Below are 26,786 nucleotides of genomic sequence, written 5' to 3' on the forward strand. Positions count from 1 at the left end.
TCAACCTGAATTACTGTTTGGACGCTCCTTAGCAGCTTTGACATAATTTATATTATGAAGTCATCATGGTTCTTCCTATACAGCCAAGATCATGAGGTTATCTTTGTTCCATCTTAATCGCGCTGACCATTGGCTAAAATTAGTTTTTTGAAGAGATAACTACAATATTGAAAACAGCTTCTGTTTCCTAAAATAACTGAGTCAATAGTGTTGGTGTCGAGAAATGATGAAATGTTGGCTGCTTCTCAAACTCTACTTTACTTTTTTCGCATTACTTTTTGCTACAAGGTCACTTGGACAGATAAAAATAAGGAATTAACTGCCTCCCCCAAATGAATTCGAGCGCCAAGCGAAGCGCGCCATTTTTCCATCATTAAAATGAAAAGAGTGGTGGTCTTAATTTTTCATTTGCATTTTTCCAATATATTTGGTTCTTGTTATTAGAGCATTACAGGCCACTCCACTTTCCCTGGCACAGAGCCCTGGGGGCCTGTTGGGCGCTGATATGAAGCATGTGCGTCAATGGATGGTAATAAAATCAATATTTTGTCTGGCAGTAGTGCAATAAAAAAAAAAACGTCAATAAAACACTCAACTGTTAAAAGGTGAGAACACACCCAGCTTTGTTCATATCATCACAGCAGAGGCAAAGTTCTTGCACTTTTCACATCATGGCAAGGTACTCCGTCGCTTTGTTGATTCTCTGTTTATTAGTGGGCTCACACGTTACCACTACGAAACCTCAACAACAGAAAACGGAAGACTTGCATGAGGTTAGTATCCAGGTGTTACGGTTTTCCTATTTGATTGGAACTGGGCGGTCGACCCGCTCTAAGACTAGTGTGAAATTTTGGTTGGATCTGAAGATATAATAGACATCAGGGCGCTCAGTAAATCGAAAACAACAAGGCTAGTTTGCAGTTAATCATAGGACATCAACCACGGAAATTTGTCTTCTTAGAAAAGTGTTGTTATTAAAATTCCAGTGGATAAGCTATAATATCGGTTGGCCCTCATTTCTACAAGGTATACCTCAACTTGTGTTCAGCTGCTAGGATTGTCGCAGTTTTTGTACGTTAATTTGTGATCACGGAGTATTGGCTTAAAATGTAAGTTATGTTGAGGGGTCTATAGTTACGTGCCTTGCAAAAATATACTTTTTTGCCACTGCAGAAACTAAAAAGGAAGACAAATCCATTTTAACGACGCCGAGCCGGAATAAGTTTATTCTAATTAGTACGGTAAACACTGTTTCAGAAGCGAAATGATTCTTTCTACGAGAGGCGTATTTTGAGATTCAGACGGTAAAATATGCTGAAGTAATTAAAACTCGTTTTACAGTAGGAAAAAAACTTGTTGTATGCGGGTACCGAGAAGATGCTATAATGCTAGATTTCCGCAATGCTAAAAGATGCTTTCTACAGACTGTGCCTTTCAGGCACCAAATTAAAAAAATGTAATGTACCTTCAAGCCACTCAAACTGAAATGTGACAACACAACATCAGCCTCGTTTCTTGTTTTCGTTGCTTGAATGCTCGGTAAGCGTCGCGAAATGCTTAAATTTTGGCTGCTTCTTAAAATTCATTTTAATGTTATTTGTTAGCTACGCAGACTTTAGCACTTATTATTCAACACATTGTGGCAATGCCCAAATATGGTCATGGTGAACTCAATATACGTCGTCCGCACTTAACAGATATCCTGCGATATACCTAGTATTCGTGCGTCGGGGATCGAGAAAAACGGCAAAGCGCTTTCAAAAAGTAGCGACCTCGCAAGAACACCAAACTATTAATAACTCTGTTTTATTCTGAACACAAAGAAGACAACCAAGTTTGCTGTTAAGAATTGTAATGGTTTGTGCAAATAAACGTTTACTGATTACCTTTCTGTTTATGAACTGGCAAATTACAGTTCAGCAAAAACGTTTGATATATTTTTCGCTAGACTATTTGATTGTTCCGTATTCTAGGGCTCAGAAATTACAAACAGTTCTATATTTCCTTAGATTGGTTCTTGCAAACGTTAAAATAAATTTCGACTCGTCTTGAAGAGATGGAGAAAACCACCTGAGAATATCTTAGCTCGCACTGAAGTGTCTCGAGAAGTTTTAGCTTTCTGGCAGACAAAAAGACGGAGTGCAAAGCAATTATTCTCAAAAGCATCAGAGCCGCTCAAAAAAAACGTTTAGTTTCATAAAACATCTAGAGATCTTGCGAGCAACAAGGTACTAGATGCGTTTGTTAAACCACTGAGGAAAGATCGTGAAATTTCTTGTGTAGTAAACAAAGAAACACTCACCCGAGAAATCGTTGAAAAAATTTTCCAGTCCGACTGACACAACAAATCCTTCGAAGCTTCAAAGTACTGTTTAGTTTTAGCTTTTGAGGCTAGAAATTTGTGGAAAATTTTGCCGGAGCGATTGGCACACTAGCCGAGTACTCAATGTAAACGCTCTCCATTTCATTCAAACTTCAACAAAGCTGCCATTCATTCATGCCGGTCAACGCGCGGGAAAAACGTTACAAGTTTCTTTTTTTTGACAAATAAAGATCGCCTCAAGCTTTTCTGCAATAAACCTGTGCTTTGTTATCAATGTGTTGAATAATAAACAATTATCCTGCGCAATCTTGCAGAATATCGCCTGATTTTAGCCAACTTGGCCTACGGCCTCGTCGGCTAAGTATCAGGCGATATTTCGCGCGATTTCGCAAGAGAATTGTTAAATATTTTACATTTTCAACTGAAGCAGTTTCCTGATATTTCAAAGTTAAGTTCAACGGAGGAGCCATCTTTCAGAAGAGATCAAGACATAATTAGAAGCTCACTGTGTTTACTTAGGTTTCCTGAACTCAAGCCATTGTCCTCCAAAACATTGCCTTGAAATTTAAGTAAGGTGCTAAATGTGTTAAATGTTTGTCTGCTTAACAAACTTACTTATAATGCTTGTTTAATTTTTATTTAGTTAGTCCGTTTACCGCAACAGAGCCAGGCTCATAAGTTTATCTTCGTTCAGAGAGCCACCTGAAAGGCAATTAAGTACGTTTTAAAAAATACTGAATCTACGGAGCCTTGCTTTTCAAACTGAATTACTGTTTGCAAGCTCCTTAGCAGCTTTGACATATTTTACATTATGAAGTCACCATGTTTCCTCCGATACAGCCAAGCTCATGAAGTTATCTTTGTTTCATCTTAATGGCGCTGACCATTGGCTAAAATTAGTTTTTTGAAGAGATAACTACAATATTGAAAACAGCTTCTGTTTCCTAAAATAACTGAGGCAATGGTATAGGTGTCGAGAAATGATGAATTGTTGGCTGCTTCTCAAACTCTACTTTACTTTTTTCGTATTACTTGTTGCTAAAAGGTCGCTTTGACAGATAAAAATAAGAAATAAACCCTCAAGCAAAGCCCACAATATACAAGCCTTTAATAGTCCAAGCCCGAGTAACTGAAAATTACCCGTTAAGCTTAAAAGAGGACTACTGGTAACAAGCATGTTAGACGAGGCAGGAACTGCACTCGTTAGACTTCTTCCCTCACTAGACTTAATGATGTCCTCAGGAAAACTTTGCTTCAGGAAGCCAAACGAAACGCTGGTCTAATGACTTAGTTCTGATCTAAGAGAGCGCGCCGAATTCAAAGCCAAATCGTTGCGCGGTTAGAAGACGTTTGAGAGAGAGTGGGGCTAGGTTAGCAAAACAGGGAGGGAGGGAGGGAGGAGAGGGGGGGGGGGGGAGAAAAATATTTTGATTTTATAAATATCTGCTAATGACCCTTTATACATTCTTCTTATTGACTTAAAATCAAAAGAACAATGCAAAAAAATAAATAAATAAATAAATAAATAAAATCTCACAAGAGAAAGTAACACAAGGCAATATTTCTGGAGCCATGTTTTCAAAAATCCAGGAACAAATTACAAGGGTATAACCCAAATGAGCACAAAGAAGTTGAAAACATGAGAAAACTTTTCTAGCCCTGCTTGTCTTAATCACAGTTGTTTTTCAAGCAATGAATCTGACGTTACTAGACGGACTGAAATCCTGAACTAAGCCAGTTATTTTTTAGGATATGATGAATGAAAGTCAATTGCTAGGGTTTTGTTTGAAGGCACTCATTAAGAACACAATTTATAGCTTAAAAATTCACATTATGAAGGCAATGTCTCCTGTGCATTCGATTGCTACAGTTTATTGCGACATGATTAATCACGCAGACGAGAATATCAACCCGTTCTTTGCAATTCGGCTGATACACTCTCAATATATACCTGGATTTTTGAAAACGTAGCCCCCAGAAATTGGGCACATTTTGAGACCTTCTAGGCTGAAGGAATATGCTACTCATTAACAAGACTTCAATTAGGGTTTATCACAAGATTTTAAGCAAGGTCAAAGAATAGTATGGGAGAGAAAAACGAAAGAGGCTTTTCTTTGGAATTAGACATGACACTAATTAAAAACATCTGCATGAAATGAAACATGACCTGTGAACTTCCTACAAAATGTGTCAGAATTTAGCAATGATTAACCGCGCCAACGCATCTAAAATCTCGCCCAAAACCCGGCATTTTAGCGCTCAAGTCTAGCTTTCTTCAACAGGATCGGCTTCTTGAAAGAAAGACAGCGTTTCAAATTGATTTTTTATGTTCATACTAGATTCATGCTGCACGCGTGGCCAACCTCTATTAAGCAGCCAGTTTTCAAAGTCTCCAGGGTGGCCGCTTAATAGAGGTCCGACTGTATTTCTTTTGAAATATCAATATGTACATATTTTTAATTTGCTTATTTGTCCCCTATATTACAGTTCTGAGAATCACGGCGACAGAACATCTGCAGGAAACTATTTATGAAACTCGAGAGCGGAAATACCACCCAAAATCGCATATCTAGACTAATCGATCACTAGCCTAACGACGCTACAGTTATAAGGGTGAAAAATAATCGAATAGCTTTTCAAACTCACGCTTTCTGAAGAGAAAATCCTTGCCCATCCTTGCTAGTGTTTTCCATACTAACTTAAGTCCCGGATATTGAAATTAACATTTGAAAAGGGAAGGGTTCTGTATTACAGTTAATTATATATTACGTGTTAAAGGTAATTGCATCCGTAAATTTGTTAATTATATAGCATTAGTTGTATGCGCATCAATTACGAATTTGCGGTAATTGGTGATCCTTACAACGTATGTTAAAAACAATTTTTGTACCCAGAACTTTGCAATTCGTTTGTTAAGTCCGTTTGGCTTCATTGAGTTCAGTTTTTTTTTTTTTTGCCAGAATATCTCCCGGTGTTTAAGGAGATCTTTTTTCTGTTCGTTGCTTATATCATCTTTCCTGATCTGTTCTATTATTTTAATAATTGCGTTATTGTCGAAGTTATGTGTTCGTTTATTATGTAGAAAGTGTTCCGTAGGTTCACAACTGCTGATTCCCTTTTTGATATGGTTTCTGTGGTTGTTTAGGCGAAGATTGAACGCTGTTTCGCTCTTGCCTATGTACTGGAGACTGCAGATGTTACACTTAATGATGTATATAACCCATGAAGACTGGCAGTTTACAGAGTGGAATATTTTAAAGGTCTTGTTTTCGTTGCTGCCCGTAAATGTGGTGGTTTTGTTAATTCCTTTGCACCAGCTACACTTTGGTTTTCCACATGCTTCGCAGCCTCTTGGTGCAAGAGTGTTATTAACTGTCTTGAATGAATTTAGTACTGACCAGTCTATCACGAAGACTCATTGGGCGTCTGTAAGCCACTAAGGGTGGTTTGTTGAATATGTGGGCCAGTTGTTCTTTAGATTGGAGAAAGTTCCAGTTTCTTCTTGCAATCTCCGCAATAAAAGTGGTATGTGTGTTAAATGTAGTGACTAGGCGGATACGATTATTAGATTCCCTTTCTCTGGTCTGTAGGCATTGTTCTTGTGTCATCGTGAGGACCTTTTGCATTTCTCGTAAAACCTTGGTCCGTTGGTAACCACATGCTACAAAGAAATCAGCATATTCGACTATCCGTTTCTTTAATGTGTCAGTAGAAGAGCATATTCTTCTCAATCGCAACGCTTGGCTGTACGGGATGCTTTGTTTAAGATGTGGTGGATGAGCTGAAGTCCAGTGTAGGTATGGGTATGTGTCTGTGGGTTTCTGATAGCCGTCTGTGCTGATGTTGCCCTGTCTATCCTTTAGAACTGTCGTATCCAGAAAGTTAACTGAATTAGTGGATATTTCGTGTGTGAATTTGATGGACGGTGCTGCATTGTTCAAGTGGTCAATGAATTCCGTTAAGGAGTCCATGTCCCCTTTCCATATTAAGAAAATGTCATCTATAAACCGTAACCAGATTATGACGTGGTTGGACCACTCTATTTTGTATACAAAGTTTTCTTCGAATCTTCCCATGTAGTTTGGTGCAACTCTGGTTCCCATTGCTGTCCCCTTGATCTGGAGAAAATGCTCGTCATTGAAAGTGAAGTTGTTCAATCTTAAAACCTTTTCAAGAAGGCAAGTCAAAGTTTGTGGCGATGGCTTGACCCGGTTCGTTTTCATAAGCTCCTCCTGAACGACAGGGAGTCCTTCGTCAATGTCGATATTTGTATATAAGCTTGAAACGTCTAATGTTACTAAATAACATTCTACGGGTAGTTTTCCCAAGACTTTGATCCTTTGAATGAAGTCTGTCGTGTCACGAATATAGGAAGGTAATCGTTCTGCTATAGGTTTTAAATATTCATCCACATAAGCTGATATCTTCTCTGTGTGGCTGTTAACAGAAAAAAAATCTTTTCCCTTTCTTCCAGAAATCTTTTTTGTTTTGAAAGATTGCATTGAAGAAATAACTCGTTTTGTGGCCGCGGTAAAATAGTTTTCCGTGGGAAATAAATTCTTCGAACACGACAGCGCTGCACGCCCCGCGCGCGTTGTACATTTCCTCGCGGTGAGGGAAAAAGGAGGAATGAGTTTGCGGAATGGAATGTGGAAAGACGTGCGGAATGGCATAATTATGCAAAATAAGAATTGCGGAATGACATAATTATGCGAGATACGATTTATGCATAATGACTCACAGAAATACATTTAACTGAAAAAGCGCGCCTTTTTTTGGGCGCCAATTTGCAAATACAGCCTTTTTGTAACCATTTCAACCGAAGAATGCATCACAAAAAAACCCAAACAATGGTATCTTCGATTTCAAACTTTTTTCCTTCGATTCTCATCGCATAGCCGTTGATGCAATATAGCAGCTCGTGGACTTTTATCGTTCGCGAGTGAACACAAGATTTGTAATACATTTGCATTAAAGAGGTTTGTTTATTTACGTAACCTGGTTTCCATTCCACATGAGTCGTCCGCCATTACGGGAGATGTATACAACTCAATCGAAGGCTGGTTAAACTTGACATGTTTCAAGCTTTCACAGCGCCTCGCAGGAAAAAGACGTGAGCAAAGAACCGCCTCTGTTTATTTTTGAAACTATTTATGTCACTTGTCGAGGATTTATCTGGTTATGACGAATGTGTTGTGAAAACTGATACAAAACTGAATGCAAGGCTGGCACTACGGCAAAGGGCAGATTTATTAGTGGCTAATATTTCGACTAATAATGTGTTGTGGTTCGGTCATGCTCATTTCCGTTGTTTTACGTTTTATATTAATCAATTTATCATACACAGCCAAACACACACACACGCAAATAAATAAATAAATAAAAACGAAAATAAAAATTTAACCGCAATCTATACCGCAGAACTCTTTCCCCGTATTTTGACGTGTAGATTTCGGTTTTTTATTTTCGAAGGAAGGATCTTGATGAAACAAATAAAATTTTCAACTCCAATATTTTATCAGAAACAATATCTAAGCAATACGGGAAATATTTCCGCACAGCCCCATACATTATTTATCCACGCACAACTGTCACACTAACACGACCAGCGTGAGAACAGAGTGTGTGCCAAATGTATAGATAATTATGCATGGGGCTGTGCAGATATCTTGACGCAACTCGTACTAAAAATACTGTAAGAGACTAATGTCACTTGAAGCCTACTTTCTTGTATTGTACTGGTTATCCAAAACCATAAAATCTCGGAGAGGAAACATGAAATTCAGTCCACTTTGGAGAAGAGAGGGGTAGGGGGAGGGGAACTGCAATAACTGTTGCAACGTGTTGAAATAACACCCATGCCCATTTTCAACCATGAATAGTGCATGTCCCTCTGACTTATAAGTGATGGAATCACCTTCAGCGTGTATACTTTACAGTTAGAAGAACTTGCAAATGAATCATACTGATAACATCCCAAAATATTCCTAAGATAGAGAAAGCTTCTTCACCACTGTAACAACTATCATCCATCACAATGGCTGAACAATCCAGTCACATTGTATTTTATTTTCAAAGTATAAAACGTGTTACCCCAAACATTGTTTATTCTGATCTTTGAAGTGGGTATCTAAGTAGGTGTTTCAATATTATGCTAGCTTATAGTGGGGCAAAGCCTTAAAGAATATGTTAGTATTATATACTGGTTTTTTGGCTTTTTTTTCTTCTTATTTTACTGACCATTTTGTCTGATACTTGAACTGTCTCAGACAAATAAAAACTAAAATCAATCAGTTTTTAGAATTTGCTTTTAAATTTTGGCCTAATTAAATGATAATGCATCTTTGTTGTATACTGGCAAGGTTCCACATTAAATCATTTTTTTTTTGACATTTTACAAACTGTAAGCAAGAACATTACAACATCGCTTTGAAAACGATAAGTTTGTTGAGTTGTTTTCAAATTACATTACATAACTAAGGGACCGATCGTTTATTACGTCCTAGGGTTGGGGTGGGGGGTGGGGGGGGGGGGGGCGGTGGTTTTCTAAAAAATCGAGTGTATGAAAACTTTACCCCCCAAAAAATCTCTCAAACAAAAGTTTTACGGCCCCACTGCAATGACAGTTTGAAAATTTTACCCCCCCCCCCCCCCCCCCGCTAAGGTTGGCCTGGCGGTTGAATTATTGAGAAATTCCTGGGGCCTGTTTCTCGAAAGCCCGGTAACTTACTGGGCCCGTTTTTCGCCGATTACAGAACAATTACAGACATGGTACTTGGCCAATGTTTTCATAGAATAACATGATTTTAAAATTTAGTTTTCAAAGCTGACAAAAATTTACTTCTGTTAAGAAACATTTGTCACCAAAATTACTTATCTGGCCCGGCAAGTTACCGGGTCTTTCGAGAAACGGGCCCCTGGTGACAACGCTTGGTTACATGCGGAAGTCGCTAGCTCTCTGAATCTGAACTGGCAAGAGAAACAATCAGAAGTTAGGCGAAATTCAAGTAAGGGAACGTACCTTAGAATGATGTTTTGTTATTGCTGGAGTCTATTCTTCACGGTCGTCAAAAGAAGGTACACAGAAGGTCAAAGCAGCTCGGGGTTTGAGAGCAGTACAGGAGCATTTGATGTATGGATGTGGATCAAGGATGTGGATAATTATATAGATTTTGAAGAAGCCTACCATCTCTATTCGTCTTTTGTTCAATTTTTTTGCCCAGAGAAACAAGCCTTCAGAGATAAACTGCTTGATGAAATACACGGTTTGCCTGTCTATGTCATTACTCAACCTATTACGTGCAAGAGCTTTGTCGCTCTGAAGAATAGTAGCGATATGGAGAAGTATCTAGTCGATTTTACCAACTCTAGGATTGATGAGAAAAATGATTGCGAAATACATTTAGTTGGTATCCTTAAAAATTTACCCCCCTCACTTTTCGTACAAGGTACAAAATTACCCCCCCCCCATCCCCCAAAAAGAGCTCGTTCAACCCCCTAGGACGTAATAAACGATCGGTCCCTAATTATGTAATGAACAACTCATTTTTTTGCGTGAAAACAGCCTTGTTTATATTATGCTTAAGTATCTTCAAACTTTATGTTAAATGAAGATACTATTTGTAGAGTTTTCATATTACAAGCGTTATATATGTGGACATGGAAACTGCTATGACAGCTAGAATTACCAGCTAAAGTTATGGTGGATATAGTTTTGGTTGTCATAAGAGAGGATCAAGTATATGTGTGGGGTTAATCCTCTAATGGTCTTACATGACTTATTGGAATGATGACGATTCCCCTTGGTTTATTTTTAGGTCAGTCATCAAGAATCATAAAAATTAATTTTTAAAAAAATTATGTGTACGTAAACAAAAAACAAAAAAACTCTGGTTGTATGGTTGACCTAAAAAAAAGTCATAAATAGTGAACAGCTGGGTATGTATCGGAACATGTATGGAGAATTCATACTTTTGATCCTCTCTTGCTTGTTGTTGTTGTTGCCAAACGTTAACTCCATGTGAACAGTTAGTTATTATTGCTCTAAACCCCAAGGGGAAATGGGAGGTCAATTTTAGGGCGATGTAAAAATGCTTGTCCCTGACAGGGGTTGAAAATGTGCAGTTTTGTACCATTGCGGTGGAAATCTGAATCTCTGCTTTCAAAACCTCAAAGGAAAGCTTTTCTGTTCTGTGCAATGAGGAAACTGCTTGATTATTTCAATATTTTGTTTTGGTAACCCTTAAGGAAACTACATTGGGGCCACACCTATGCCAAGAGAGTCTGGTACAATTTAGAACATTCTGTTCAACATTTTTGACGGCTTGACCCTTCAGTTTTATGTAAGAGTCCCCCCCCCCCCCCCCCTCCCCTGGGGTGTAAGTGTGGTTAGATTACATGTTTGTAGAGCTACTTGAGTTACTGTTGTTGAGCTACTGAGCAATCCAACCATTTATGGGTTTACCTGTCCTCTGCGAGACCTGTGATACTCACCAATCAGATAAAACAAGGAAAACCAAAAAAGTCAACAATAGGTTGAGTCTAGGAAAACTTCACAGGCTCTTGTAATCAGGTACAGACCATAATACCGTAAAATTCCGGTTGCGGGTGGGGATACGTAAAAAGGAAATGTCAACGGCTTTTTTAGGGGCAAGAGGGGAAGGGGTGTTACGTGTTTATATGAAGATCAAAGATGGGACTATAAGTGGAAAAGTGGTAGGGGTTTATCACGGAATAAAATTTTCGTTTACAAATAGATGGCCCAAAAATCGAGGCGATTTATTAGCAGGGGAGGGGGACTTAAAACCGGGATTTCATGGTATGGGATAACCAGTACAATGCAAGCTTATATCGATTTTTTAAAATAAAAAAAAAAAAAGGAAAAAGAAAAGAAAGTAGATAAGAATTACGGTATGGTATTAATTACCGAGGCTTCAAGTGACATTAGTCTCTTACAGTATTTTTCGTACGAGTTGCGTCAAGATATCTGCACAGCCCCATGCATAATTATCTTTACATTTGGCACACACTCTGTTTTCACGCTCGGAAGTGGGTTAGTGTGACAGTTGTGCATAGATAAATAATGTATGGGGCTGTGCGGAAATATTTCCCGAATTGCTTAGATATAGTTTCTTATAAAATGTTGGAGTTGAAAATTTGTTACATCAAGATCCTTCCTTCGAAAATAAAAATGCGAAATCTACACGTCAAAATACGGGGAAAGAGTTCTGCGGTATAGATTGCGGTTAAATTTTTATTTTCGTTTTCATTTATTTATTTACTTTTTGCGTGTGTGTGTGTGTGTGTGTGTGTTTGGCTGTGTATGATAAATTGATTAATATAAAACGTAAAACAACGGAAATGAGCATGACCGAACCACAACACATTCGTCATAACCAGATAAATCCTCGACAAGTGACATAAATAGTTTCAAAAATAAACAGAGGCGGTTCTTTACTCACGTCTTTTTCCTGCGAGGCGCTGTGAAAGCTTGAAACATGTCAAGTTTCACCAGCCTTCGATTGAGTTGTATACATCTCCCGTAATGGCGGACGACTCATGTGGAATGGAAACCAGGTTACGTAAATAAACAAACCTCTTTAATGCAAATGTATTACAAATCTTGTGTTCACTCGCGAACGATAAAAGTCCACGAGCTGCTATATTGCATCAACGGCTATGCGATGAGAATCGAAGGAAAAAAGTTTGAAATCGAAGATACCATTGTTTGGGTTTTTTGGTGATGCATTCTTCGGTTGAAATGGTTACAAAAAGGCTGTATTTGTAAATTGGCGCCCAAAAAAAGGTGCGTTTTTTCAGTTAAATGTATTTCTGTGAGTCACTATGCATAAATCGTATCTCGCATAATTATGTCATTCCGCAATTCTTATTTTGCATAATTATGCCATTCCGCACGTCTTTCCACATTCCATTCCGCAAACTCATTCCTCTTTTTACCCTCACCGATTTCCTCGAGTAAGAAATAGACTTCATCCGCGAACTAACCTGTGAAACTACAAAAACACCATGATCATCAAAATAGTTGTCTGCATGTTCAGAAACCTTTTAATCTCTTCATTTGACGCTACATATCAGTAAAGAGGGCTTTCCACCCAGCCCTAGCTTCGCGAGGTTTTTTGCAAGTCACGTATTTCTAGTTAAAATTAGTTTCTTGATGACATTACTACATAATTAGAATATTTTTTACTTACTTATGTGTCTGCAGTTGGCAACTGTTCTTTAAAGCATTGTCATAGAGATCTGATAAAGATATTTCCTGATTTCCTGAAAGCTTATTGGGTAGGCGTTGTAAAATGTTGTCGATCGTTGCAAAACTTTTTAATACATGTTCTAAATTATTAAATCAATTAGTTTTACTGCAATAGCGCCGAGTTCGGAAGGTTATCATTGTTAATAGAATCATCTTAATCCCGCCAAACTACTAATTTAGTTCTTTTTTGAAGATATTTGAAAAAAAAAAAAAAAAAAAGAAAAGGAAACTGCTTTAGCCTGTGAACAGGCTCCCAAGTGGGGTATAGAGTGAAGACAAAAATCGTTTTCTTCCGGCCCGCGCCCTATGCCCCACTTGGGGTTCACAGGCTAAAACCGCTTGTGCTCCTATAGAAAGAGATTGACAACAACAAACCAGGATCAAATTGCATGCCGGGAGTGCCTGGTCTTCCAGGACCGCGAGGGCCACAGGGAAGGAAAGGAGCAAAAGGAGAGATTGGCAACAAGGGCGCTCAAGGAAAGATGGGTCCAAAAGGAGACACAGGTACCGAAGGGCCTCTTGGGAAGATGGGGCTACCAGGACCGACGGGACTAAGAGGACAGCCGGGAGAGATGGGTACTCCAGGACCGCGAGGGCCAGAGGGAAGGAAAGGAGCAAAAGGAGAGATTGGCAACAAGGGCGCTCAAGGAAAGATGGGTCCAAAAGGAGACACAGGTACCGAAGGGCCTCTTGGGAAGATGGGGCTACCAGGACCGACGGGAATGAGAGGAGAGTCGGGAGTGATGGGAACAAAAGGAGATAAGGGGGAGAAAGGAGAAAGTGTGAATGGAAGTCTAGTAAGTGGAGTGCCACAAACAAACTGGAAACAGTGCGTGTGGAAAGAAAGCGACAGCACAGATATCGGAAAGATTAAGGTAATTAAGAGTGCCTGACTGTAACTTTCGAGAATCGCTGGCCAAGCTTGAAAAATCGAAACTCCTGATAATTTGCCTGAAGTTTACATTTGGGGAACTATCTTCGAAAATATTATTTGAATGTTCTGGAAATTTTTAGTTTTCGAGAATTTTGGAGAAAACGAAATAACGGGTTTTGCCTCATTAATTATGCAAAAATTTCACTCAAAATTAGCCAAGTTCAATACGCTTGTGTTGAAACAGCACGCAACACTAGAAAGCGAGGTCGGTTTTGAATAAGAGCATAACTCACCTTCTTTCTATCAATGGGACCTATGTAAACTTTTGTAGAACTTTGGAGGGTTTTATGGCTCTTTGAAAAATTGACATTTTGAGGACTTCGCGATGAGGCGAAAATTGAGTAAGTTTGAAGGTTTAAAATGCATCTTGGTATGTCAGGTATCGACTCGAGAGGAACATTGTGATAAAGCTTGGGTCTTCGTCTTTAATAATACGAAATAAAAAATCTGGGCAATCAATGCACGCGCTGACGAAAACCAAAGTTAGCGAGGCTTCGTTAACAAATTTGCATAATTCGCAACTGTTGAGAAAATGCTATGTTGTGGCGACTCGGTGAAAACATTGACCCAGGCTATCTTCAAATGGTTATTTCCCCACATTGCATTTGTCTGTTTCTCTTTCTTGTTTAATAACGTGGTAGAAAAGGTCTGGAAAAAAAATGCGTGATCGGAAAAGAAAATATTCGTCAAATTCTGGTGGGAAATTTGCATAATGCAAATCTTCCAATAAATCTTTCTGCAAAGGAATCTGATTGGGAAGGTTTCGTTAAGAGACCATTTGACCGAAACACCCCACATAAAAGGAGTCAAAACAACGTTTAATAATTCGATTTTAACCAATTATTGTCGAATCTTAACCTTTAAATTAATAGTGCCAAAGTGATACTCGCTATTGCGTTATCTGCGTCACGTCAGCAGCTGTCGATAAGTCTTAAGAATATAATGCCCACAAACCAACTTGTGCTGCGAAATTGCCAATTACAACAACTAGAAAAAAGACCTTTATTTACTGGCATATGAGTGGTTTTGATAAAAATAAAACGTTCACATGACACTTGAATCACGTTTAAAAGATACATGCTTGTCAAATGAGATGCGAAAGTTGGACACAGGTCGGTCAAAGTGAATATTTTTAATTAAATCAAGTTTGTTTACTGGAATGCATGCTTTTTCAAATAGCTAGTCCAACCTTCTTCAGTGGCCTTCCAAATAATGATCACCCAGAATTGGGTCAGTCAAAAAAGCTCTCAATTCGTGTTGTTTGATACTGTACCTTCGCAAGTGACTGAAAAACAATGTCAGCTGGCACGCCATATTTTAACGTAATTACCGGTATGAAATATCACACATGCACGGATACACGCTTCAAAAAACCTGTGTGCCAATTTCCGTTTGACAAAATAATAACCTACCTACAGTCCACATTGGCTGTAGGAGATGCATTTATCTTTGTCGAATGTCAACAACAGAAACACGAGTATCTCAGTGACACTGTATACACGCAATGTCTACTGCATACATCACAGGTAGCCGAAGCTCTATGACCTTTGTTTGACCTTTATATTTTGATGTCACGATGAGTGTTACGCAATGGCGTAAATCGTTACGGTTTGTATGGGAATTTACGAACGTGTTTTGGAGTCGAAAATAAAGGACATAAATTGAACAAGAATTGCTTACCTTGTCTCCCTGATCTCTTGCCAGTGTTTGTGCGCCATATTTTGGCCATTTTAGTACGATTCCAGTGGGTATTTAAAGGTTTGTTGAACATTTTCCTCGCTCTATATCCTGCTATATATGTCCCCAAAAGGTTGGTCACTTCAGTAGCAATAGTTTTCGTTGCAACGTCAACAATGACGTCAGTACAAAGTCTGAGTCGCGGACAAAGGACTGCGGACCACGGACTGGGTATAAAAGAGAAACTAAAGTAAGCTTCGGACTTCGGACTACGGACTACGGACTACGGACTGGGTTGAGAGGAGAACTGAAGTCTGAAAATCATATTTTTCTTGTATTCATTCTCAGTAAGTTTAATATGTATCAAATCAAGTTTCGGTAGTTGTTTTTGTCCCTTTATTGTTTTTTTTTTTTTTTTTTTAGAAACAAAACAAGGACTTGGAATAAAATAGTGAGGATCGACAGTGCAAACATAAAATCTTGCTTTATCCCAGCGAAACAGCTGGATTTTAAATACGCGCTGAAGAGAGCCGTCATTTTAGTTTTAAGCATTCATCTCAGGGTTCGATATGGTGAAAACTGGCGTGATTAAATTCGCAAAAGGATGTTTGATGATCATGATCGTGATCAGCCAATGAGCCCACGTGCGCAATCATCTAGATGTCGTACAAAGACATGTATGCAGTAGACATTTCGTGTATACATTGTCACTGAGATACCCGTGTTTCTGTTGTTGACATTCGACAAAGATAAATGCATGCCCTACAGCCAATGTAAACTGTAGGGCGTGCATTCAGTCCATAGTTCGTAGTCCAAAGTCCTCCTATCCTAATACGAACTTTATGCGCACCCCGTGGTCCGCAGTTCTTCGTCTGCGACTCGTGTTTTATAATGACCGCGTTGTTAACGTTGCAATTTATTTCAAAGAATACCATTGCTACCAAAGTGACCACGATTTTGGGGATATATATCTATAGTGGGATATCGTATAGAGAGAGGAAAATTTTCAGCAAACCTTTTAAAACCCACTGGAATCGTACTAAAATGGCCAAAATATGGCGCACAAACACTGGCAAGAGATCAAGGAGACAAGGTAAGCAATTTTTGTTCAATTCATGCCCTTTACTTTCGACTCCAAAACACATTCGTAAATTCCCATACAAACCCTTATAATTTACGCCATTGCGTAACACTCATCGTGACATCAAAATATAAAGGTCAAACAAAGGTCATAGAGCTTTGATGTATGTAGTAGACATTGCGTGTATACAGTGTCACTGAGATACTCGTGTTTCTGTTGTTGACATTCGACAAAGATAAATGCATGCCCTACAGCCAATGTGGACTGTAGGTAAGTTATTATTTTGTCAAACGGAAATTGGCACACAGGTTTTTTGAAGCGTGTATCCGTGCATGTGTGACATTTCATACCAGTAATTACGTTAAAATATGGCGTGCCAGCTGACATTGTTTTTCAGTCACTTGCGAAGGTACAGTATCAAACAGCACGAATTGAGAGCTTTTTTGACTGACCCAATTCTGGGTGACCATTATTTGGAAGGCCACTGAAGAAGGTTGGACTAGCTATTTGAAAAAGCATGCATTCCAGTAAACAAACTTGATTTAATTAAAAATATTCACTTTGACCGACCCTGTGTCCAACTTTCGCATCTCATTTGACAAGCATGTATCTTTTAAACGTGATTCAAGTGTCATGTGAACATTTTATTTTTATCAAAACCACTCATATGCCAGTAAATAAAGGTCTTTTTTCTAGTTGCTGTAATTGGCAATTTCGCAGCACAAGTTGGTTTGTGGGCATTATATTCTAGGACTTTTCGACAACTGCTGACGTGACGCAGATAACGCAATAGCGAGTATCACTTTGGCACTATTAATTTAAAGGTTAAGATTCGACAATAATTGGTTAAAATCGAATTATTAAACGTTGTTTTGACTCCTTTTATGTGGGGTGTTTCGGTCAAATGGTCTCTTAACGAAACCTTCCCAATCAGATTCCTTTGCAGAAAGATTTATTGGAAGATTTGCATTATGCAAATTTCCCACCAGAATTTGACGAATATTTTCTTTTCCGATCACGCATTTTTTTCCAGACCTTTTCTAACACCTTATTAAAACAAGAAAGAGAAACAGACAAATGCAATGTGGGGTAAAATAACCATTTGAAGATAGCCTGGGTCAATGTTTTCACCGAGTCGCCACAACATAGCATTTTCTCAACAGTTGCGAATTATGCAAATTTGTTAACGAAGCCTCGCTAACTTTGGTTTTCGTCAGCGCGTGCATTGATTGCCCAGATTTTTTATTTCGTATTATTAAAGAAGAAGACCCAAGCTTTATCACAATGTTCCTCTCGAGTCGATACCTGACATACCAAGGTGCATTTTAAACCTTCAAACTTACTCAATTTTCGCCTCATCGCGAAGTCCTCAAAATGTCAATTTTTCAAAGAGCCATAAAACCCTCCAAAGTTCTACAAAAGTTTACATAGGTCCCATTGATAGAAAGAAGGTGAGTTATGCTCTTATTCAAAACCGACCTCGCTTTCTAGCGTTGCGTACTGTTTCAACACAAGCGTATTGAACTTGGCTAATTTTGAGTGAAATTTTTGCATAACTAATGAGGCAAAACCCGTTATTTCGTTTTCTCCAAAATTCTCGAAAACTAAAAATTTCCAGAACATTCAAATAATATTTTCGAAGATAGTTCCCCAAAAGTAAACTTCAGGCAAATTATCAGGAGTTTCGATTTTTCAAGCTTGGCCAGCGATTCTCGAAAGTTACAGTCAGGCACTCTTAAACACCCTGAATTAGAGAGTGGAATAATATGACATGTTCACATTATAACAAATAGATATAATTGAACTTATTGTTGACGGCACGTTTGCAAGGATTTACGTAAATTTTATTTCCAAGTTGTGTGTAAACTTCGTTTACCTTTTAGTAGGAAATCATTGCTTTGTTTTTTATATGGTTGTTCAACAGGGTTCCTTTTTTTAATTATTATAATATATTAACGTGTTTTAAGGCTTGTGCTTTGCACAATTTATGGAACCATTTTTGTTTAAGATCGTTTTTTATTGTTGTTTTTCTGACCCTGTTTATTTTCGAGTGCGGACTATTTCCCGCTGCAGTTTACTTCTAACGGTAACATTTTTTATTTTATTTTTTTTTTGTTTGTGTCTACATCTGTGTCCGAGGGTAATGCGTAACTTAGTTTGAGCACAGGCATGCCAAGCTCGCGTTACTAGAGGGCCTGTAATAATTGCATTCGACATTAGGAGGACACATAGTATTCGTGTCACGGGATTTAGGCGCCATCTTGGACTGGCTGACCAGTCGCCTCGATTTCATGCGAGAGCTTTGAATCCCGCTGACTAAGTGAAGTCCCGCGGGTTGACTTGCTTCGGTCTGGATGCCCTGCGATATTTAATAAAAAATATATATACTTCTTCCCTAGAGATCGAACGTACTTGACTAATCTATGATTATACTAGTTAATAACTGTTGGGTCGATGACCTTTGAGTGCAAGCGGTATTGGGTTACAGGAGGCTGTTGGGAATTTAAGCGCGTTATCAATAAGACTTTCTATGGGGAATAAAATATTGTCGCTTTCGAACTTTAAAAAATAATAAATTTTAACTTTCATTCAATAAAAAATAATAAAACTGTCTCACCTCCGGTTTTCTTATGTGTTTTGGGGATTATTTTACCGTTTTTGGCATACTTTAAAATCACTGTAATTCCTTGACGAAGTCAAGGTAGCACTCTTGGATTTGGACCGTAATCCGCTCAGAGGCGGCTTCCACCTCGAAAGTCGATGCGAGTGGCAATTGTTTCATAAACGATTAAAGCTCGTTAATTTGCAAAACTCCGTGAATGCTTCGTAGTCACCCATTCACACGCACTTGGCTGGAAATGGCCAGTTTTTGTTTCAATTATTATAGTATTAACAAAAAATTGAAGTACAGTACAGTTCCCATCCGAAAGTAGGAAAGCTCGACTGTCCCGTGCGACTAATGGCACTGCCAGGAGACAGACAGAAGAGCAACAGACGGCAAAATTTGAATATTCAGCTCGGTTTTCAGCGAGCTTCAAAATTATGTTATCAGAAGTGAAGAGACCAGTCAAAAATGAGCATGATTCTGCTCCGAAACGAGCAAAACACCGCAAAGGTCCGAGATATCCGCCGTATTGGAAAAAGTACCTTAGTTGACTTGAGAAAAATGTATTCTTTTGATGTTATGGCGCAAATGGTCACCCCAAATGAGCTATAATATGCATCAAAGGATTGATGCACAGGTACTCCAAGCACTATGAGAGATATTGGTCGTGACCTTTGCGTGAGTGTTGTAATTTGAGCGTCACGGCGACTATTGCGAAACGGCGAAATTATAGGGATTTGTATGAGAAAAAAACGATTACTACTTCAATTTAAAAATACCAACAAATTTCCAATAAAAATATCCCTACCTGAACTCCCTTGTCTGTTGTCCTTTCTTCTATGTGGTTTTTGGAGCGATTGAGCGCGAGACTCTGTCGTTTACATGGCATGACCAAGCATTCAAGTGTCAGTGCCGACTAGATTTTTTCCTAATCACAGCTGATTTAGTTTATCTAACAAAAGAGAGTAATGTTATGCATACTCCTTTCTCAGATCACTCTGCTATTATGTTGAATATACAATCTGTCGACCAACGTAAAAAATCAGGCCCTGGTTTCTGGAAATTTAACGCAAGCTTCTTAGAAGATAACGAATATGTAGCAAAAATGTGTGTAAACATTTATTCCGACTCTCAAAGAAAAGTACAAGGATGTCACAGATATAAAACGAAAGTTAAACCGAATAAGTGCATTTCGACTAATATTTAGTCAAAAAATGCAAGGAAACGGTGGTTTGTTTCTGTAATATTTCGATATAATTCTATATCATCGTTTCCTTGCATTTATTGCCTAAATATTAGTCTAAATGCACTTATTCGGTTTAACTTTCGTTCTATTTCTCCTGAAATTATCAGCCGGTAATGGTTTCTTGATGTCACAGATCTTGGCCTGAAATGGGATGTAATAAGGATGGAAATCAGAGGCTTCACGGTGCAGTACTCCAAGAGAAGAGCTAGATCAGAAAAAGATAAAGAAAAACAACAACTACAAAAAAAAAACTAAATGATCTGCAAGAAAAAACTATGCTCCTCGAGAAATGACCTTAATGTGCTGAACGAGTATTATACACTAAAAGCAAAATTAGAAAAAACTTTCGAGCAGAAAAATTAAAGGTACAATATTGCACAGTAAAGCGCGATGGCATGGGAATGGAGAAAAAAAATCCTAAGTACTTTCTCAATCTAGAAAAGAGAAACGTTTTAAGGAAAAAGATTTTAAAGCTGAAATTATCTAATGGTAAAGAAACTGACGACCTAAAAACAATACTTGAAGAAGAGAAATTAATATATTCAAGACGGCAATCAAGAGTTATCTTTTTAAAAAAGCCTTTTTATAGTATTTATATATTTAACTTTGCATTTACATTTACATTTTTATATATTTGTATTATGATCATATTGTAATGCGCAATTGAAAATTTATATTGAAAATTGCGCGATAGAAATTAATAAAATTATTATAATTATATTATTATTATTATTATTAGAAAAAATTTTATAAAAAAATCTATATTCTACTAGAAATGTTAATCCCAATAACTCCGAGTTTGATGCATTCTTTAACAACAACCTGTTAGCTAGGATCAATTAAAGAAATGTGAGGGCTTGCTAACCGAACAAGAATGCTACCAAGCTTTAAAACACATGGACAATGGAAAAACCCCAGGGTCAGACGGCTTCACATGCGAATTTTACACATTCTTCTGGGATTACGTCAAACAAAACGTTATTGTAAGTATAAATTATAGCTTCGAAAAACGCCAATTATCAATATGTCAAAGAAGAGGTATCACAACACTAGTACCGAAAAAAAAAAAACCGACCAATCTCCTTGGCAATCTAGGACCTATCTCACTTTTAAACACAGACTACAAAATTGCCTCGAAAGCAATCGCAAAAAGACTGGAAGCCGTCCTGCCGCTTGTGATAAACGCTGATCAAACTGGCTATATCAAAGGACATCAGACTCATTAATGATATTATTAGCTACACCGCAGCAAAACACCTCCCCGGTCTTGCTTCCTCGACTTTGAAAAAGCATTTGATTCTATAGAATGGAATTTCCTTTTTAAGCTTATTGACAGACTTAATTTTGGTCCTGACTTCAAAAACTGGATACAAACTTTCTATTGCAACACAACTAGCTGTGTCACAAACAATGGTTATGCCTCTGATTTCTTCAAGCTGGAGCGAGGCGTCAGGCAGGGTTGCCCACTATCAGGCATACTATTCGTCCTTGGTATTGAAATTCTTGCACTTGCGATTAAGAAAAACCCGAATATTGAAGACATTAGAGTAGGAGCACGCGAGATAAAAATCACGCAGTATGCGGAAGTCACAACAGTTTTTCTAAAAAACCCTGAATCAATGAGTCACTTACTTGACCTCCTGGAAAAGTTTGAAAGATGCTCAGGATTAAAAATTAACCACACGAAGTCAGAAGCAATGTGGCTGGGAAAATGGAAAAACAGAGAAGATACCCCGTTCAATGTCAACTGGCTGAAAGAGTCTGTTTATGCTTTAGGAATGTACTTCTCAAACTCGGAAAAGGTTAGTAATAAATTTAATTTCTTTGAAAAATTGGCTGTTTTAGAAAAGACCTTAAACAGTTGGAAGAGACGGAAACTAACTCTGTTAGAAAAGATCAACATTGTTAAATATGTGTGCCTCTCAAAGCTTATTTACAATTCATCCGTATTGCCAGTCCCTATAAACTTGTGCGAGCAGGTAAACAAAATAACTTTTAGTTTCATCTGAGACAACAAAATAGCCAAAATAAAAAACAAAAAAATAAATAAATAAATAAAAACAATTATTGGCGAAGGCAAAAAAGGGGTTTCTGAATGTAATTGATTTTACCTTAATGAACAAAGCCCTAAAGTCCATTTGGATAAAGCAACTTCACCTGAGCGAAAATTCGGCATGGACGGTTATTCCAAATGAAGCCACATTACACCTGGGAGGCTTAACCTTCCTCTCAACCTGTAACTGTAACAGTAAGGATCTTAACATCAAAGAGCTACCACTCTTTTATGAGAGAATGTTACAATACTGGTCTGAGTTTAAGGATTTGCAGAATAATAAAATACCATGCACAAAGAAAACGATTATATGGAATAACCAAGATATTAAAATTGATAACTAGATGATTTTTTCCGTACTTGGTTTGATAAAGGAGTTTACACCTTACAACACTTTCTCGACCCCAATCTAGATTTCCTTACTTATGAAGAGTTTAAACTCCGTTATTAGCTACATACATATTTTTTGACCTATTTTGGACTTATTAACGCTATTCCACAGGAATGTAAAATGGCAATAAAGCGAACGGGGGTACAGCAAGAGCATCCTACACAACCGTGGCATAACTTGAAAGCAATAACAACAAAAGCCATATACATAAAAGTTTCGTGAAGCATATATTTGAAGAACCCACCGCAAAACAACACCTTATTGCCAATGGGTTAAAACTGGACCAAATAAGCATATACCTAAATTTAGCTTTCTCCATCACTATAGAAATCAAGTTAACTGTGTTCCAGTACAAAACCTTACATGACATGATAGTTTTTACTAAAAGCAAATTATGTAAAGCTAAACTGGTGAGCAGTGATCTTTGCTATTTATGCTCAAAAACAAAAAACAAGGTCTAAAACATATGCTCGTTTCATGTCCGGTGGTATCAGAGTTCTGGAAAATCTTTCTGGAATGGTATGAGACTCATACAACCACAAAACTAGAATTTTCAACCGCAAAAATCTTATATGGTATCATAGATAACGATCACCCTTGTAATTTAACTAATTACCTCCCGCTAACTGCGAAATACTATATATATATTGTTGCATTATTAATGAAGAACCTTTGTTTTTAGTACTTATCTAACAATAGTGCAAGGCCAAAATCGAAATAAAATATCAACAAGGATTAATTCAAATGAACGTTATTACAATAAATGGAAAACTTTAATTGACAAGAAGTTTGTAACCTAGAGCTGTATATTACTTTTCTTTGTAAGATATAACGGATGTAAGCAAGCCATAGTAGTGAATGTAACTGTATTCTTCTTATCTTTTGTTGTATTCTAGTGTATTGTGAGTATTATTTGTACGTATTGTAAGGGTACTATAGATATTGTCCAAAAAAATAAAAAAATTAAAAATTAAAAGAAACAAAAGGTCATTGACCCACTAGTAATTAATTCTTACACACTCTCAAGTAACACGAGCTTGGGCTGCCTGTGGTTTGAACGTTCAATCCATATTTCCTTTTTGCATTTATCTAATGGGTGGCATGCCCTGAAAGGTTTGAGACGGATTGTGATGTGTGCGGATGTGAATTCATCAGTTGAAACGTTACACATCACAAATTATTGGCTCAAGAGACGTCACTTTAGTCCTTAGACGTAAACTGTTATCTTGTACCATTAGTAGCTTAAAGTGCACCTAACCCCCAAATGCTTTTTTTTCCCCGTAAATAAATCTTTGCACCTATTCGAAACATATTGCGCTATTTAGCGCCTTTTTCAACCAAATCTTGACTTTTTAAAGGCTGTAAAAGTTACGAAATCAAGCCATCATCTGTCCCATGACCGAGCTAGTAAGGGGCATGGGTATATTCCTTACTTGACGTCACAAACTGATTTGCATTGTATTAAGTCTTTGTGAAAATGCATGCAAAGCAGTTTGTGACGTCATGTAAGAAATAGACCCATGCCCCTTACTGTTCGGTCATGTAACAGATGATGGCTAGATTTTGTAACTTTTACAGCCTAAAACAAGTCAAGATTTGGTTGAAAAAAGACGCAAAAAGGCTCAATGCGTTTCGAACAGGTGCTAAGATTTATTTAAGCGAAAAAAATATTGGGTTGCAAAAATTAGGTGCACTTTAATAATTTCCTTTTTTTTTTTTCGGAAACTGAGTGTTAGTGAAACGAACCGATTTTGGCGATTTAATGACGGGCAAAAATTGCTGGAATAACCTTTCGAATGAAAGTTTATGATCGAATGATCGTTTATCCAACCTCCTCGTATTTTAGGCCCCTTCGATGATAAACAATAATGGTCCAACCAACCAGCTACAACCAGTGACATGAGTGATAACTTGACCATGTATTCTTGGATCTTTTTTTCCAGGACTGCTCATTTAACAAGCTACAAAATGACACAGCACTGAAAGTCTCATTCCAGGGAAACATGGGAGTTCATAACTCCGGTATTAGATGTAACCGCTGGTTTTTCAAGTTTAATGGTCGTGAATGCAGTGGACCAATGACGATTGAAGCTGTCGTGTACAACAATTGGCCATCATCTGCTGGGAAACCCAATCTGCTTCATCACCGATCGTTTGAGGGGTACTGTGTGAACATCCCACAGGGCGCGGTAACAGTGCAGTTATGGGTAGGAACGTGTAGTGGATATGCCGTGGTGGGTGATGCTCGAACTGGATGGAATTCAGTGTCCCGGATAATCATCGAAGAAGTATCTAGGCCCCAGTCCTAAAGGACAACGGTTGAAACTATTTTTGTTAAACTAATGTTCTCAGTGGTAAAAAGTTTTCTTCAGTTGGTCAGTAAAACTATTAGTTCTAACATGCTGCATATTTGTCTCTCTTGTACAATTGAAGAGCAGATCCAGTTAGGTGGGTAATTTGCATTGTAAGGATTAAAGAAAGCTAGCAATGTCATACTAGAATCTCTAATTATTAGACAGTAACAAGTGTAATTGCAGCTATTATTAAAAACCTGATCGTTGTGTCAATTCGATTCAATTCAATTTGATTCGCTAATCGGCGACGATATATGAGCTATTATACCATGCCCAAAAAATGCGACCATTGAATTGTCTTTCTTGCAAACCGAAAACAGCAAGATCAAGCAATATTTCTTGATTGCTTTTAACAAAACAATCATGCCACGGGGACCTGTTGGATATGAGATGATTAGATTAACTCGGAGCTAAGTGCCTCTTTGGCTATAATGTCATATCAAACGCGCATTCTTGAAATAATTGTTAATTATACTATGCCCCAGAAAAAAAAAAAAAAAAAAAAAAAACTGGTCGTTGGTTGGTTACTGAGGGGGGTGAATAGGGGTATGTAAATCCGCCGATCCGCTAAAATTAATGGCTGAATCCGTCGATCCGCTCAAAAAATCAACTAAATCCGAAATCGCAAATTGTTTGCCGCGTTAGCTTTAATTAGATGATACGCGAGATACAAGGCGACTTCAGTTGTAGGCGTTGCCTTGCGTGATATTGTGTTTTAGCGTTGAGGATGACTATCAGCGAAATATTTATGTAACGAACGTCTGTATCGAAACGAAATCTTGCAGATACGAGAAAAAAGAGCAGACTTGAACTTCCTAACAACCAAAATCCAAAATCCGGGCTCCAAAACCGGATAAAACCGCAATCCGCTATGATCATAGGATCCGCAGATCCGTTAAAATTTCGCTCCGAATCCAGAATCCGGGCTAAAATATTTAACAAATCCGCCGATCCGTAGACCTATTCACCCCCCTCGTTACTTTAAATCTGAAACAATTGCTGCAGTCGTGGTTGTACCTGCCTCGTTGGCTGTCTCATGGTAATCTAATGTCGAACGCTTACTCGTGCATGGAATAACTTTTAACAAGATAACGGCAACAATACAAGAGATATCATAGCTGTCCAAGTAAGTCGCACTGAAAGTGTACCCTTTAGTATTTCTCTACAGATGGCTCTCGGGCTCACTTTGGCTGCGGATATCCCGTTGTTGCAGAGAGAAGTTGCACTGCAGAAAACGATCAATCAAACTGTCACTACAACAGTTATTTATTTATTTATTTATTTATTTATTTATTTATTTATTTATTTATTTATTTATTTATTCAAAGAAAACGGTTTTCTACTCGAGTGGGATGTTTCAGGCACCAAGAAACCAAAAAAGAAGGTCCTGTTTATAGAGGTTAGATATATTACCGATATATTTTCATTTTAAAACCACAAGAAAGACTTGTTTTCGCTGGCTGACGTTTCAAAATTCTCTAGACGATGTTTAAAGGTAACTTAGCTGAGCTGCAAACGGAATTTAAGACCAGTTTAAAGAACAGATTGCACCCGATTTCGATGATAATGATAGCGACCACGGATAAAAGAGCAACGTGGGAGACAGCAGCAACAATGTTTGAAACAGCTTTTCCGAAATTCAGGACTTAGAAAAGTATATACGGTGGGATTTAAACACATGCTTGAAGCCTGCGCTATCAAACTTAACAGTTGTAACATGAGATTGTTCTCAACAACGTCGTAGACTCGGAGCAATTCCACAACAAAATTCAATCCCCAGCATACGGCAAAGACAAGAAGCGCCACGACCATCAAACGAATTGTTCTTACTTTACATTTAGCAATTGCGCCG

The 26,786-nt window shown here is 38.0% G+C and overlaps 1 protein-coding gene and 1 pseudogene across 2 annotated transcripts; one reads left to right on the plus strand and one right to left on the minus strand.

The window, feature by feature from the left end:
• The first annotated feature begins 590 nt into the window (after nucleotides 1-590).
• Nucleotides 591-25,184, plus strand: LOC146471029 (uncharacterized). Of its 2 annotated transcripts, none has more exons than XM_085121315.1 (3): nucleotides 591-785; nucleotides 12,947-13,468; nucleotides 24,524-25,184. In XM_085121315.1, exons 1-3 carry the CDS (start codon nucleotides 672-674, stop codon nucleotides 24,887-24,889), a joined length of 1,002 nt encoding a protein of 333 aa, XP_084977441.1. In that variant the 5' UTR covers nucleotides 591-671; the 3' UTR covers nucleotides 24,890-25,184. The 2 variants fall into 2 exon arrangements, with proteins under 2 accessions (XP_084977441.1, XP_084977442.1); XM_085121316.1 differs by having other exon boundaries at nucleotides 591-773; nucleotides 24,524-25,178.
• Nucleotides 5,127-6,751, minus strand: LOC146471030 (uncharacterized; annotated as a pseudogene).
• Nucleotides 25,185-26,786: the final 1,602 nt, after the last annotated feature.

Source organism: Pavona decussata, unplaced genomic scaffold (assembly GCF_977016875.1).
Source record: "Pavona decussata unplaced genomic scaffold, jaPavDecu1.1 SCAFFOLD_107, whole genome shotgun sequence".
NCBI lineage: Eukaryota > Metazoa > Cnidaria > Anthozoa > Scleractinia > Agariciidae > Pavona > Pavona decussata.

Excerpts from the sequence above, each read along its gene's own strand:
- LOC146471029 (XM_085121315.1), top strand. The coding sequence starts at position 672 with ATGGCAAGGTACTCCGTCGCTTTGTTGATTCTCTGTTTATTAGTGGGC. Across the intron at positions 786-12,946 it reads TGCATGAGGTTAGTATCCAG|AAAGAGATTGACAACAACAA; the intron begins GTGTTACGGTTT and ends GTGCTCCTATAG. Across the intron at positions 13,469-24,523 it reads CAGATATCGGAAAGATTAAG|GACTGCTCATTTAACAAGCT; the intron begins GTAATTAAGAGT and ends CTTTTTTTCCAG.